Source organism: Aquarana catesbeiana, linkage group LG03, assembly GCF_042186555.1.
Source record: "Aquarana catesbeiana isolate 2022-GZ linkage group LG03, ASM4218655v1, whole genome shotgun sequence".
NCBI lineage: Eukaryota > Metazoa > Chordata > Amphibia > Anura > Ranidae > Aquarana > Aquarana catesbeiana.
Genome location: NC_133326.1, coordinates 190,742,374 through 190,757,997, shown reverse-complemented (window position 1 = coordinate 190,757,997; position 15,624 = coordinate 190,742,374). Strand labels below are relative to the sequence as shown.

The 15,624-nt window shown below is 40.2% G+C and overlaps 1 protein-coding gene across 3 annotated transcripts in view; it reads right to left on the bottom strand.

The window, feature by feature from the left end:
* Nucleotides 1-15,624, bottom strand: part of LOC141131876 (pendrin-like) — a 148,406-nt gene that overhangs the window by 14,771 nt on the left and 118,011 nt on the right. For all 3 annotated transcript variants that reach the window (XM_073619663.1, XM_073619664.1, XM_073619665.1), the window contains exons 15-18: nucleotides 13,438-13,530; nucleotides 13,254-13,349; nucleotides 12,911-13,126; nucleotides 1,180-1,234 (exon numbers count right to left, since the gene is read on the bottom strand). In XM_073619663.1, coding sequence (XP_073475764.1) covers nucleotides 1,180-1,234; nucleotides 12,911-13,126; nucleotides 13,254-13,349; nucleotides 13,438-13,530 — 460 coding nt within the window. The remainder of the gene's footprint in view (nucleotides 1-1,179; nucleotides 1,235-12,910; nucleotides 13,127-13,253; nucleotides 13,350-13,437; nucleotides 13,531-15,624) is intronic.

The following is a 15,624-nucleotide window of genomic DNA, read 5'->3' as shown; positions in this document are numbered from 1 at the left end:
TGGACAGTATAGTGGTCAGTGTAGTGTAGTGGTCAGTGTAGTATAGTATAGTGGTTAGTGTAGTGTAGTGGACAGTATAGTGGTTAGTGTAGTGTAGTGGACAGTATAGTGGTCAGTGTAGTGTAGTGGTCAGTATAGTGGACAGTATAATATAGTGGTCAGTGTAGTGTGTAATGGTCAGTAAAATAATCAGGTTGGTCATTGTTGAAATCAAGTAGGTTAGTGTAATGGTCAGTATACAAATCAGGTAGGTCTGTGTTGAAATCAGGTTGGTCAGTACTATTGTATTTGAAGGGACTCGGGGAGTACTAAAAGTTTGCAGGTTAGGGGCGCAAATTACTTGCCTTGCCCCAGTTGTTGACAACCCACGCTACGCCACTGCAGTGACGGGCTAGTAGGTTCATATACAGTATATTTAAATATAATTCTTCTTTTTAGTTCAGTATGCTTGTGTTTCACCTTTTTTCTGTTTCTAAAATGAAAATTCATCAAAATTCATTTCATAGAAAGGTTGGAATTTTAAAGTGAATACATGTAACTATGCTCTTCAAACTGGACTGATGTTAAAGCGGTAGTAAAAAAAAAAAAATCTTCCAAGCCCCCAGCAAATGTAATAGCATAATGTGCTAGTATGCATCACATACTAGCACGTTATGAAAGACTTACCTGTAAAATTAAGCCCTCCAGCTGTGAGCTGTCACTGCTGACAGGGCTTCCATCTTCACCCAGTCTTGCTTCCGGGTTCACGGGCTTTGCTTTTTGAATGGCTGAGCCGCGATGATGTCACTGGGACTCGGCACAGCTCTTTTAATAGATGGCATGCCCTCCATTGAGAGCAGAGTGTGTGTGCACCAGTGACCTAACCGGTTGTTCATTGGAATATCTCCTATAACAAAGCTTACCTGTAGGTAAAGTTGCAAAGCAGACTTTACTACCACTTTAAATGTCTAACCCATAAGAGAAGAGAATTGTTCTTATAGGCATATATGTTGATTCACAATGTTATGTAGTTGCTGTGCAATAATCATATTTCTAGATTTTATTATTTGGGACTAGTTACATCCTTGTAAATGAAAAACCGAAAACTTCAAGCCAAGTTAATAATTGTTGGATAAATTATAACTAAGAAAAAAGCAGTAAAAAAAAAAATCACTAAGAACCAAGCAACAGTCAACTTACCCTCACATCCTGCAATATATACATCTACATCAATCCTTTGGAATTCTTTATAAAGCTAAAACACAGAAGAAATTTCCATGGAATAAAGATTATTAAAAAAACAAAAAAAAACATGCAGAACACTCACAACTGAAAGTGGATTTAAACCCTTACAGACCACTTTGTGCTACAGGTAAGCCTATAATAAAGCTTACCTGTAGCTACCCCGCATATCTCCTAAACCTGAACGGTTTAGGAGATATCCCTGTATTTGCATGTGCCAACGTCATCGGCACATGCGTACTGAAACAAACTGAAGCAATGGCACGTGCTGTGTTAGCCTGTGTGTAAATATATTGTGAACTGAAAAAAAATATTATAATAAAAATGGAGTTTATATTTTTGATATTAGTAGGCATTATAAAGAGAAGTTCCTTCTTATTATATTTATATCCTGAAAAAGATTCAAGCAAAACACATTCTTAAATGAGAAGTATGGGAATCAAAAAAAAAAAAGCTGTGATGCTGCAGCTGTCCTACGTCGGCTTTAATGCCGCGTACACACGGTCGGACTTTTCGTCTACAAAAGTCCAACGGACGCTGACGGACTAAAGCTGGCTGGTAATCCGATCGTGTGTGGGCTTCTCCGGACTTTCAACGGACTTTTTCAGCCTCAAATCCGACGGACTTTAGATTTGAAACATGCTTCAAATCTTTCCGACGGACTCGAGTCCGGTCGAAAAATCCGCTCGTCTGTATGCTAGTCTGACGGACAAAAACCCACGCTAGGGCAGCTATTGGCTACTGGCTATCAACTTCCTTATTTTAGTCCGGTGTACGTCATCACGTAAGAATTCGACGGACTTTTGTGTGATCGTGTGTAGACAAGTCTGTTCGTTAGAAAGTCCACCGCAAGTCCGCCGCAAGTCCGTCGAAAGTCCGTCGAAAGTCTGTCGGACAGGCTGTCGGACTTTTGTAGCTGAAAAGTCCGACCGTGTGTACGCCCCATTAGACTGAGAACTGAGAATCACAAGACCACTGATCGCTCGGCTCTCGGACTTCTCAGAGTGGGGAGCAGTGACTGTCAGATAGAAGTGCATGGTACTGTTAAGTATAGAGCACTAGTGAGGCAGCAACGATGCCCCACACTGTATAAGAAAAGACAATTGGTGCACCCTAGTGATTTAAACATCGGCAAGAGAGGTCTGACACTGCTAGAGTATACAATACACATTGGGTTATCACAGTTTTCCAGGGAGATGGCAGTCCAAGAAACAGAAAATAGTAACTGTTCAAAAATATGTAAAAAAAAAAACGCAAATAGTGCATCTTTAATAAAGTTAAAAACAATGGTTCCTCCCACATGCTAGGGAAGTGTTTTTAGCTTGTGTGTGGCCTATGGTTGGTGTAACTAGACTGCCATGGCCAATGGTCAGGCTGTAGACCAGGTACTGTCCTCTTGCTCTCAGTGGAAATTTAATTGCCAGCAACCCCCAAGAGATCAGGGACGTGCGGTGAGGTCAGTGGCTGGTGAGGCACTGTTGTAAACGGCGTTGTAAGTTAACACATGTAAGTTAACGCTGCGAACGTTAGACCCCTTTCACACTGGGGCAGTGTTCAGGCGTTTTAGCGCTAGAAATAGCTGGAGCGGTGCACTTGCAGGACGTTAGAAAAAGTCCTGCAAGCAGCATCTTTGGGGAGGTTTATGAGCGGTGTATACACCGCTCCCAGACCACCCCTGGCCATTGGAATAAATGGGCAGCGCTTCTGAAGTAGCTGAAAACCGCTTCGGAATCGCCACAACACTGGCGCTTTCAACCCCTTTTTAACCCCTTCTTGGGGGTTAAAAGTGCCTCGCTACCACCCGAATAGCGGCACCAAAGCGCCGCCATAACAGTGGTAAAGCGCCACTAAAACGAGCGGTGCTTTACCGCTAACACTCAGGCGGCTACAGTATGAAAGCAGCCCTAGAGTGAGAGCAATAATTCTAGCACTAGACCTCCTCTGTAACTCTACATAATGTAAGTTTCGCCTATGGAGATTTCTAAGTACTGAAGTTTGGCGCCATTCCATAAGTGTGAGCAATTTTAAAGCGTGACATGTTAGGTATCTATTTACTCAACGTAACATCATCTTTCACATTATACAAAAAAAAAAAATTGGGCTAACTTTAGTGTTTTTTTTTTTATTCACATTTGAAAAAATTGCTGCACAAATACCGTGTGACATAAAAAGTTGCAATGACCACCATTTTTTTCTCTAGGGTGTCTTCTAAAAAAATATATATATATTATGTTATGTTTGGGACTTCTGAGTAACTTTTTAGCAAAAAAAATTATGATTTTTACATGTAGCAGAGAAGTGTCGGAATTGGCCTGGGTGGCAAGGGGTTAATTGCCATAAGTAAATAATATACAAATAATTATATATTGTTTTTAAGATAATTTACTATATTTTCAAAATCTGTACTCAAGCAGGTGGCTTAATGGACAAATTACTGAAATTTGAAGTTATACCTTCAAACAAGTAATTTCACAGTAAATAGATAAATAATGCATGATTATGTTATAACATATAGCATAATAATATTTGATTTAGCTTAATTTAAAAAAGTACATTTTCAGCAGCAGCAGATTCTTCATCTTAGCTGTGTGAGAAAAACATAGGATTATGGGTAAATCTTATACCCATAAACCCATGTTTTTTCCTTGTAGTTAAAGCGATTGTATACCCTCAAATGAAAGAAGAAAAAACAAAACCTGTAAGGCAAAGGCAAAATGAGCTAATATGCACCGCATACTAGCTCACTATGAAATACTTACCTTAGAACTAAGCGTCAGCATCGCATCCCGGTCACTGCCGAGGAAGCTGACATTTTCCCCTCTGTGCTTCTTCTGGGTTTGCGGCTCCGGTGCGCGGGAGTCCTCCATTTTGGCAAGTTCCGGCACGATATGCCGGACCTTCAATGCGCATGCACTGCTGATGGTGAGGGTGAATATCTCCATGTAGGTTTAGAAGATATTCATTTTACCTACAGGTAAGCCTTATTATAGGCTTACCTGTAGGTAAAAATGTAAAAAAAAAGGGGGGTATACAACCTCTTTAAGGTGGCTGGGCTAGAAGGGAGCATTTGTCTTTTAGACACAAATCATTTTTCTATGACACTGCAGTCAGAGGAGAGCCTCCACTGCAGCATTTTTATTGGACAGCTTGCTGAGCTTGGACCAATAGTGCTTTAAATTACCATTGGTCCAAGGCTCCAAGCTGTCCATTAGACTCAGTGCTTCTGATAAGAAGTCAGAGGCACTGTGAACTCATCCTCTCAGTCTGCTGCAAACAGCGTGTGCCACCTTGTATTTAAACTGGCCGTGCTGTATGTAGCTCCTGACAGGAGCCCCGTATTTTAGAAACCATAGGTGCCAGAAGCACCACATTTTGATCAGTGGCGAGGTAAGACTTTGTCTACCTACCCCCCTAAATTTGGGGGGCTCTGCCTCACCTGACTGCACGTCCCTGCAAGAGATGGTATGGCAGCAGCGCCTTCCAAAGCTGTGAAGTTGTAGAAAGAAAATCGTTCTGGGCCTGTGTGAAGTTGCAAAGCACTAGGCAATGTGTATTGGGGTTTCCCTTTTTGTCTAGCCTCCACTGGGATATGTTACTAATGTATTTAGAGCATGCTGGGGCATAATAACAAGGTGTTAAAAAAATAATAATGCTCTTCTGCATAGTAACCAGCCTAAATACCCCTAAAGATACTCATTCTTGTGAATAGTTTATATACAGTACATACAGTATAGTAAACTGTATATACTGTAGAAACATGTGCACTCATACAACCCTAATTCCAAAAACGTTTAAAATCTACATAAAAACCGAACGCAACGATTTGCAAATCTCATAAACCCATATTTTATTCACAATAGAAAATATATCAAATGATTAAACTTGGAAAATGTACCATTTGAGGAAAAAACATAAGGTCATTTTGGAATTGATGGCAGTAACACTTCTCAAAAAAGTTGTGACAGGGCCATGTTTACCATAATGTAGCATCCCCTCTTCTTTTAACAATACTCTGTAAACATCTGGGAATGCTTGCCCATTCTCGCCCAATTTCAGATTTTAAGTGCTCAATAGTTTCTGGGTCTTCTTTGTAATATTTTTTGTTTCAGGATGCGCCAAATTATTTCAATTGGTGGTCTAGACCAGTGTTTCTCAACTCCAGTCCTCAAGGCACCAACAGGTCGTCATGTTTTCAGGCTTTCCTTTATTTTGCACTGGTGATTTGATCAGTTTCAGTGCATTAGTACCACAGCCGTTTCATCTGAAGGAAATCCTGAAAACATGACCTGTTGGAGTGCCTTGAGGACTGGAGTTGAGAAACACTGGTCTAGACCACAGGCAGGCCAAAAACTAAAACAATTTTGTGCTCAGATTATGTCAAATTACAAAGAGCAGCTAGCACAAAGTTTTTTTATGCCAAACTCACAAATAATTTAAGGCAAAATAGGGCAGCACTATATCATAGTTATCCTATCCAATCTAACTATTTAATTCTTAGATTTATATTTGATAAGATTATTATAATATAGCTCTGCACTACTTTGCCTTATAATATCTGCAGGCAGGCCAGTACTGCAGGCAGACCAGTTAAAGAGGAAGTAAACCCATCCATTTAACCATTTCAAATAAGTTACATTTCCGGCACGTGCCAAGAATGTAACCCTCCCATTGGTTGTGCTCTCAACCAGACTGCCAAACCATCCAATGGCTGGTGTCATAACTGATCACATGTGCAGCATGGCAGTTGTAGATTAAACAAAGCCCAAGATGGCAGCTTCCTTGGCTGAAAACGGTAGGAAGGTTTACTTCCACTTTAAACTCCCAGACTCTTCTACTACAAAGCCATGCTGTTGTGATGTAGTATGCAGTTTAGCATTGTCCTGCTAAAGTATGCAAGGCCTTCTCCGAAAAAGACATCTGAATGGGGGCACATGCTGCTCTAAATCCTGGATATATCTTTCAGCATTGATGGTGCGTTTCCCAATGTGCCAGCTGCCTATCCATATGCACTAATGCTCCCCCATACCATCAGAGATGCAGGTTTTTAAACTGAAAGCCAACAAGTTGGAAGGTCCACCCTCATCTCATTAGTCAGAAGGTGCCCATGGTTGCCAGAAAGAATGTCAAATTTCGATTCATCTGACCACAACAGTTTTCCACTTTGCAAAAGATCATTTTAAATGAGCTTTGGCCCAAAGAAGATGGTGGCGTTTCTAAATCATGTTCAGATATGACTTCTTCTTTGCATGTTAGAGCTTTTCCTTGCATTTTTGGATGACACAGTGAACTGTGTTCACAGACAGTGATTTTTGGAAATATTCCTGAGCCCATGCAGTGATGTCCAATACAGAATCATGCCTGTTATTAATGCATTGCCGTCTGAGGTCCAGGAGATGACAGGCATCCAATATTGTATTTCGACCTTGTCCTTTGCGCACAGAGATTTCTCCAGATTCTCTGAATCTTTTGATGATTTTATATACTGTAGATGATAATACACTATATTTAAAGTCTTTGTCATTCCACAGAGAGGAACATTATTCTGAAATTGCTCGACAATTTTTAGACACAGCTTTTCAGAGGTTGGGGAACCTCTGCCCATCTTTACTGCTGAGGCACTCTGACTCTTTAACCACTTGACCTCGAAGGAAGATTTACCCCCTTCATGACCAGGTCATGTTTTGTGATACGGAACTACTTTACTTTAACTGACAATTGCTTTCTTTTGGTGGTGTTTGATCACCACTGTGCTATAAAACAAAAAAAGATCGACAATTTTGAAAAAAAAAAACAATATTTTTTACTTTCTGCTCTAAAACATATCCAATAAAAAATGTCAAATAAAAATCTAATTTCTTCATAAGTTTAGGCCAATATGTATTCTGCTACATGTTTTGGAAAAAAAATCCCAATGAGCATATATTGATTGGTTTACGTGAACATTATAGCGCCTACAAAATATTGGAAATATTTATGGAATTATTATATATTTTTTTAATAGTAGTAATGGTGGCGATTAGCAACTTATAGTGGGACTGCGATACTGTGATGTTGCAGCCAACAGTTGGAGGTTAACTGACACTTTGAAGGAATCAGTGACATTAATACAGTTATCAGGGCTAATATGCACTGTCACTGTACTAATGACACTGGCTGGGAAGGGGTTAAACATCTAGGGTGATGAAAGGGTTAACTGTGTGTCTAGCCAGTGTTTTTGTGTACTGTTAGGTTCTTTTACTGAGGGAAGAACCGGGTGGGCGCTTCCTCCTTCTGAGTAGATGTTCAGGAACATCCTGCAGAAAGAGCGAGATCGCGCGCGCATGCCCGCGCAGCAGTGCGATCCTGATGCGCTCATGTCACCTGGACACGGCGCATCTCCGATCGGCAGGAGGGCTCTGTGATTGGCCCTCCTGATCACATGAAGGCTGTGTCACAGCCATCATGTGACGTAAATAGAGAGCCGGTTGCTAGGCGATCGGCTCTCCTCTCCTCACATGGAAGTTGTCAGTAAGGAGAAAAGTGCGGATTGCTTCACCCAGCCGGTGATCAGTGAGTATGAGTTATTTTTACAGCTTTTTACAAACCAATCACCGGCCCAGTGTCCCCACACATGTCCCCAAAATAGTGTCCCCAAAACACTGTCACCACACTCCTGTCCCCCACATATGTAACAGTCAAATCATGTCCAAATGATCATCTGCACACATATGTCCGAATTTTGTGGGTTTAACCAATTTTGTTTTTTTGTACAATTCTCCTTTAAGGGGGCATGGTCAGGGGTTTGTCCTATACCTGCATACTTTTGCTGATAGGTGTCCCTCATTCCCATGCCAAAAAGTTGGGAGGTATGCATTCCTGTGTGATTCAGCCCGTAAATCTAATCTTACCATTATAACTGAGTGAAAGTGAAATTATGGGTTGTCACCAAAACAGAATTGGAGGGGAACTCTTCCAATTGGGACTTTGGTGACAACCAGGGATTCCCTCACTTTTAGGAATTTCCTCTTCCTGTTGTGCATATGGAGCAGTAAGTGAAGGAAAATCTGCCCAATGGTGGCACACACACACACACACACTTGTGGGGTCAGATAGAGTGTCATGCAGGCATAAGGTTTCAAGGAACTGTAAGACAGTAAATTATATATTTGAAACAGCAGTTAAGAATGTAATATGGAATATTCTCTGCCTCTGTTTTCCCTAAATTACTTCTTCCCATTTTTAATAAAGTTGCAGACAAGATATTTTCTTTGTATTGCCAGAAGATGCCTTTAAGTCATTATATTTTAATAACAGGCTTAGTCTAAAGCTGACTATAGATTGAATGAATATTAGCCGGTTCAGCAGGGACCAGCCGAGATTCGATCCATCTATGGGCAGATTGTACCCAAGTTGATTCCATCGAGCGACCTGGGTACAAACAGCATGTCAGATTTTTAGCATGCGATTATTGCCAGCGGCTATAGCCACTAGCAGTAATCACTGTGTTCTCCCACCAGGGACAGCTTTCTGCGCATGCTATAAATACGTGTTAGTAGTATATCCCAGTGGGGGCTTGAAAAAGGTGAGGAAACCTCACCAAAGCCCTAACAGTATTTGCTTTCTACAGCCCAATAGCTCAGGAAGACACTGCTGCCATACTATTTTTGGCCAGTAGCTGGCAATTTGAGAGCAGGAGGACAGTGCTGAATACTGGCCAGAGCAGGCTGGTTACACCAATCAGAAGTCATGTAAAGCCAAAAACACTTCCCTAGCATGTCAATGAAACCATTGATTTTAACTTTTTTTTTTTAAAGATTGTTACATTTAATGTACAACTTGCTTTCTCTTTTGCTTTTTGAGCAGTGTGAAGCTTCCCATTTGCTGATTCTTGGACTGTCATCTCCCAGGGCAAAAGTGACGAGCCAATGTGTATTGTAATTATAGCAACGCCATACCTCCAGCTTAAAGTGTCACTAAACCCATATCATAAAAAACTATCATGCTGTTCATACTCAGTCACTATGAGATTTGTTTTCTGTATTTTTCAAAAAAACTGGTTGATCCTGCTGCTCTCTATCTCCACCTTCTGTTCATGTCCCCAATTCAGCTAGGGATTTTACAGCTGTAGTGGCAACTCTGCTCAGTTTTCAGTGAGTTTCTATGCTGAGCATTTCCTCCCTATCGCATCTGAGCAACCCATGTGACTATAGAGTCACACATGTGGACGTATACACAGTGGTAAATGACAGCCCACTCCCTACTTCCTCCTCCGTGCCCACTAACCAGCTAAACACAATGAGGGCGAAATATTACATATAGATTAATGGAGGCTTCACCTCCCTCTTAATCTAAGACACAGGCTGGAGGGGCGTGACATCCTGTGACTGGCAGAAATCCACCCACACCATGTTATTGCCAAAAAATAATAAAGTTTTGATTATATATATATATATATATATCTATCAATTTAAAACAGTTTATTAATATTAATTATTTATTTTGACTCTGTATTCCAAAGGCTGTTTTTTTATTTTGAACATGTGACCAGCAGCAGGGGACTAGAAGCTCCTCCTGCTCATTTTTCCCTGCAGACAGGCTGGGAAATAGCTGGGTCATGTGACAGCTGTATATCGATTAGGAAAAATGTACCTGGATTTTTTTTTTCTATTAAAATAAATTACAGTGCCATCTTCCAGATACAGAAAGGGAAAGGGTAAAGTAAATTAAACAGTGTGGGGTTTATTTACCAAAACTGGAGAGTGCAAAAATCTGGTGCAGCTGTGTATGGTAGCCAATCAGTTTCCAACTTCAGCTTGTTCAATTAAGGTTTTACAATAAGCCTCTGTTCACATCGGGCCAATTTGACATGCGATTTGACATGTCTTTGTGGCGCTGCACAGATTCCAAAAGGTCCTTCCTGCACTACTTTTGGTGAGTTTTCAATAGACATCTGTGCATGAGCCCGCACAGATGTCTTTCAAATCGCCAACGAAATCGCACTGAAATGCGGGTTTGAAATCGTGCGGGTTTAGCTGAACTCGCAAGATTTCAAACCCGCCCTCAGTGTGAATGAGGGCTTAAGCCTGGAAGTTGATTGGTTTCAATGGAGAGCTGCAGTAGATTTTGCAATCTCAAGTTTTAGTAAATCCCCCTGTGTGTTTAGTAACACTTTAATGACTGTCTAAATGCCAATATCCAGGTGAAATTGGGAGGAGTCTATGTGTGTTGTAAAATCATGCAACACCCCCAGCAAGCTAAATCCTGTCTTTACCTTCTTATTTCTAGAAGAAACATTGTCCTGCATAAAACCGTTAATGATTATTTGCAATATGCACTTGTGTTGCACACATTGCAATAGCTGATATTTTAAAAAAGCTTAAAGCGGAGGTCCGCCCACCCTATGAAAAATTAAGAGTCACCGGTAAGGCTTCACAGGCCGGTTCTCTACTGCGCATGCGAGAAGCACGCTGCGCTTTCTAATTTGCCCAGCGCCGGAGGAAGGAGGAGGAGGGCTGAGCTTTGCCGCGGCACCATCTCCAGACATGGGGAAGGGGACCACTTAAAAACAGGTCCCTGTCCCCAATCCCCCCTCCCCCCCCTCCCCTGAAAGATGCCAAATATAGCACCGGAGGGGGGGGATGAATAAGCAGAAGCTCCACTTATGGGTGGAACTCCACTTTAATACTATAACTGCTTAATGATACAGCTTCAGTGACTAGGTATCTAGTGTCCAGCACAAAAATTCTAATGTTTTTAAACCTCATTCAATAATTTAGTTTGGTCTAAAGTATTATGTTGCACATTGCATGTTATCAGGGTTTTGTTGTCCTTGTTTCATGCTTTGTCATGTAATTGTTTGATAGTACACCTAAGGCTGTAAAAGATGTAATTACCAATGTCTTTATTTTTTTAGTAGAGCTGTCTAAAACGGCAGATATAAAAGACAAAAAATAATGCTGCTCTGTATCTACTAATCCAATGTACAGCAGAGCTCAAACAGGGAGGGAAAAAAGATCAGTTTTTGCAGTGATAATGTGATAATAAAAGCATGCTGATAGGAGGATAAAGCAGTAGAGCAAGTTCAAACATTGGGGTTGATTTACTAAAGACAAATCCAATTTGCACGGCATGTGCACACTTGGAGGTGCAGTCGCTTTAGATCCGAGGGGAAGGTCTGAAATGAGGGGAATCTCTGCTGAATTTATCATCCAATCATGTGCAAGCAAAAATGCTGTTTTTGTATTTTCCTTGCATGTTCCCTTCAGATCTACAGTGACAGCACTTCCAAGTGCACTTGTAGTGCAAAGTGGATTTGCCTTTAGTAAATAAACCCCATTGTCTATTCACAGGCTGGGGGAGAGGTTAAGTAAGTTTTACTTAAAGCGTTTGTTACCCCAACATTTCATATTCCTGATATGTGGCTGCTGTACCATGTACTTGTATGAGAAAGTATTCTATTCTCTTTGTATTGCTTCCTTTGTGTGAAATCCCTGGTGTTCCTGCTAGTCCCCTTGCTTTCCTATTAAAAACTGACCACACTAAGCAGGAGAGCACACTGTGGTCAGTTCCTTAGCTATGCTAGAAACTCAGCCTGCTCTCCTCCAATGATCAAACTTGTCCTGAAACGCCCCTGTACAGCCTGTCACTGGGAAGCTCAGTATACTGTTGCGTCTCCTCCCTCCAGCTCTTCTGCAGCTGAGAACGGAGGGAATTTGATCACTTAGAAAAAAGGGGAAAAAGGGATTTATAATGTTTTTTTTATATCTATACAAAAATGTTTTGCCTTTCATTTCTATTTTAAACTGAATGGGCTGTTTTACAAGGTGATCATTTACAATCAGTTTAACTGCTGGAGAGAAACATTAGGTTGATTGCCCTGCCAAAAAGGATTGTGCTATGTGGCAGAATGTTGTACATATCTGAACTAGATGGACAGAAATACAGAAACAGATCCCATATGTGTATCTCATCTGTATAAATATCTGTTTCCCCAGAGTTCCACCTTAATTGCTAGCCCACATAAAAAAAAAAAAAAAACAGTCCTTTGGCGCAGCAAGTGATGTCATCACAAGGCACTGCCCCGCACGGTGTTCACTGCAGGGAGATCCAACAGCCCCCGGCTGGTCACACACCACTCCTGGAACGGCTCAGAGGCTCCCCATCCATTCATCCACTTCACCTCTGGATTTAACAAGCCTTATCATCCTCGGCATTTGGCTAGCACAGCGACACACCTAAGACCCTTCCATGTGAGGACAGGCATGGTCTTACGGCCAGTGAGCTCAGCGGTAGAACAATTGGCTTTCTGGATTGGTAGTCATCTTGTAAGTTTTTAATATCATTTTTCAATAAACTAATTTTTAACTGTGGAACTCATAGAAGTTAATTCCCATATGTAATATTGAGAGACTGATCCTTCTGTGTCATCTACACTGAGCAATATTCTAGAGTCCAAGCGCTTTATGGAAATTCTTGTTGCAGTTTTCAATACTCTCCTTCCCAGGAGTTCTTCCCAGCAGCTAAGAGTACTAGAGACTGTTACCAATCCCCTGACATAGGTCTCCCTAGCAGACGCCTAATCTTTTTTGTTGTTTTTATAGGGCAAGGAAAGCAGCCAAAACACATTAGGTACAATTTATTTTTACCAGTGTATTACTTTATGCTTTTACATTACAGCTTTTAATATACAGTATTAAGCAAACTCACTTACCCCCTTTAAAGTATCCACTGCTACCACATCAAGGAAGATTACTTGCCCAAAATCAAAAATGAGGCTGTGAATGGTGACCACAGGGACGGACACACTGACAGGGAGTTCTGTATTCCAATCTATATGCAGCTTTATGTCGTTGGTCTCTTTGTTTTCTGCATCATCCAAGTCATCATCAGTCTCTGAATCAGTAGATGAGTCTCTCCCGATCCCATTCTGGAATAAAGTATCATAACACATACAGTATACACTATATGCATGCGGTCACTGGGTGCATTCATTTCATTAAAAATAAAATGTATTTTTTTTCATTACATTAGTTAAAAAGTAACATGTAAGGTACCTCATTTGCTGAAATTTTCTTTTTCTTGAGAAGCTTATTAATCTTCTGTTGAGCCTTTGTTCTCTTGGTAAAAACTCTAACAGCATCAAACCCAACCTATGAAAAATATCTGTGTATGTTACCTTCTCACAGTGTGTTAGCATTTAAGAAATGAACACTTTCTGTGCTTACAAAATATACTTACAATAGATTTAACTCCATCTTTCAGAACATCAATATTTCCATAGAAAATGGCACTGGAAAAGCGGACAATTTTTATCCCTTCTGGCTCTTCAACCTATGAATTACCAAGAAGAAACATAGGTTAGCCAGCAAACACTTTCAGGTAAACTTTAATAGTTATTTGAAAGGATTTCTACCTGTAATAAACATTGATTTAATCTAGATGCTTAGGAGCAGAACTACACATGCAGTTTTAGAAAAGTTCTGTATCAGTTGGCTGCGTTTGACATACAGTATATGCTGTGCTGCGCACAATTCTTATTACATTTTTCCTATTTTCTTTGTATTCCAAATGCTTTTAAACAATACAGTTAATTTGTTGGATGACTATTCTTATAAATATTATTATAACTAGATAAATAGAAAGATTCTTTATGACAAAGGAGTCACCATCCTACTCTTAACAGGACTAACACACGACATAATATACAACCTCAAATAAAAAAAATTTAAAAAAATGGGGCATTGTGTAAAATCTACATAAAAAAGAATGTAATGATTTGCGAATCTCAAACCCATATTTTATTCACAATAGAAAAGAGAAAATATATCAAATGTTTAAACTGAGAAAATGTACCATTTTAAGAAAAAATAAGGTTATTTTGAAATGAATGGCAGCATTGCATCTCAAAAAATGTTGGGGCAGGGCAACAAAAAGCTGGCAAAGTACAACCCAAATTCCAAAAAAGCTGGGACAGGGCTATGTTTACCATGGTGTGGCATCCCCTCTTCTATTAAGAACACTCTGAAAACATCTGGGAACTGAGGAGACCAGTTGCTGTAGTTCTGGAAGAAGAATGTTGTCTCATTCTGTTTTGAGCATATGCTACTCTAAAACCTGGATATATCCTTCAGCATTGATGGGGCCTTTCCAGGTATGAAAGTTGCAAATCCCATACACGCTAATGCACTCCCCATACCATCAGAGATGCAGACTTTTGAACTGAGAGCTGATATCAAGCTGGAAGGTCCCTCTCCTCTTTAGCTCAGAGGATGTGGGACCCATGGATGCCTAAAAGAATGTTACATTTCGATTTGTCTAACCACAGAAAAGTTTTCCACTTTGCAATAGACCATTTAAAATGAACTTTGGCCCATGTTTCAATATGGATTCTTCTTTGCATGATACAACTTTAACTTACATTTCTGGATGGCACAGCAAACTGTGTTCAGAGACAGTGATTTTTTTTATTTCTGAGCCCATGCAGTGATGTCCATCACAGGATCATGCCTGTTTTATTGCAGTAGGCATCCAATATTGCGTTCTGGCTTTGTCCCTTGTGCACAGAGATTTCTCCAGATTCTCTGAATCTTTTGATATTATGTACTGAAGATGATGATATATTTAAAGTCTTTGCAATTTTATGTTGAGGAACATTATTCTGAAATTTGTCGACAATTTTTAGATGCAGCTTTTCACAGATTGGTGAACCTCTGCCCATCTTTACTTCCGACTCTGACTCTTTAGGATGCTCTTTTTATACCCAATGCTGTAACTGACCTGTGGTCAGTTTCAAAATTACCTTTTTTTTTTTTTTTTTTTTTTCAAAATTACCTTTTTTTTCATAAAATGGTACATTTTCTCAGTTTAAACATTTGATATGTTTTCTATTTTCTATTGTGAATACATTATGAGTTTAAGAGATTTGCAGATCATTGCATTCTGTTTTTATGTAGATTTTACACAGTGTCCTAACTGTTTTTGAATTGGGATTCTACCCTGTTTCCCCGAAAATAAGACCTAGCGTGATTGTCGGTGATGGCTTCAATATAAGCCCTACCCCCAAAATAAGCCCTAGTTAAAGTCCTTGTAGGTCTTATTTTCAGGGTAGGGCTTATTTTTGGGGAAACAGGGTAGGGCTTATTTGGGGGGTAGGGCTTATATTGCAGCCATCACTGACAATCACACTAGGTCTTATTTTCGGGGAAACAGGGTAGTAGTTCACTAGTAGATCACTAGTTTTCATCTATAAAGCCTGCCTTGTTTTCAAAGTGTATCTCTAGTGTATTTTTTTTTTCTAGCTTTGCTTAGAGCGGGGAAAGGGTTAGGTATTAAAGCGGAGTTCCACCTAAAAGGGGAAGTTCCCTTTTAAGCACTCCTCCCCCCTCCCCTGCCACATTTGGCATGTAATTTTTTTTTTGGGAAAGC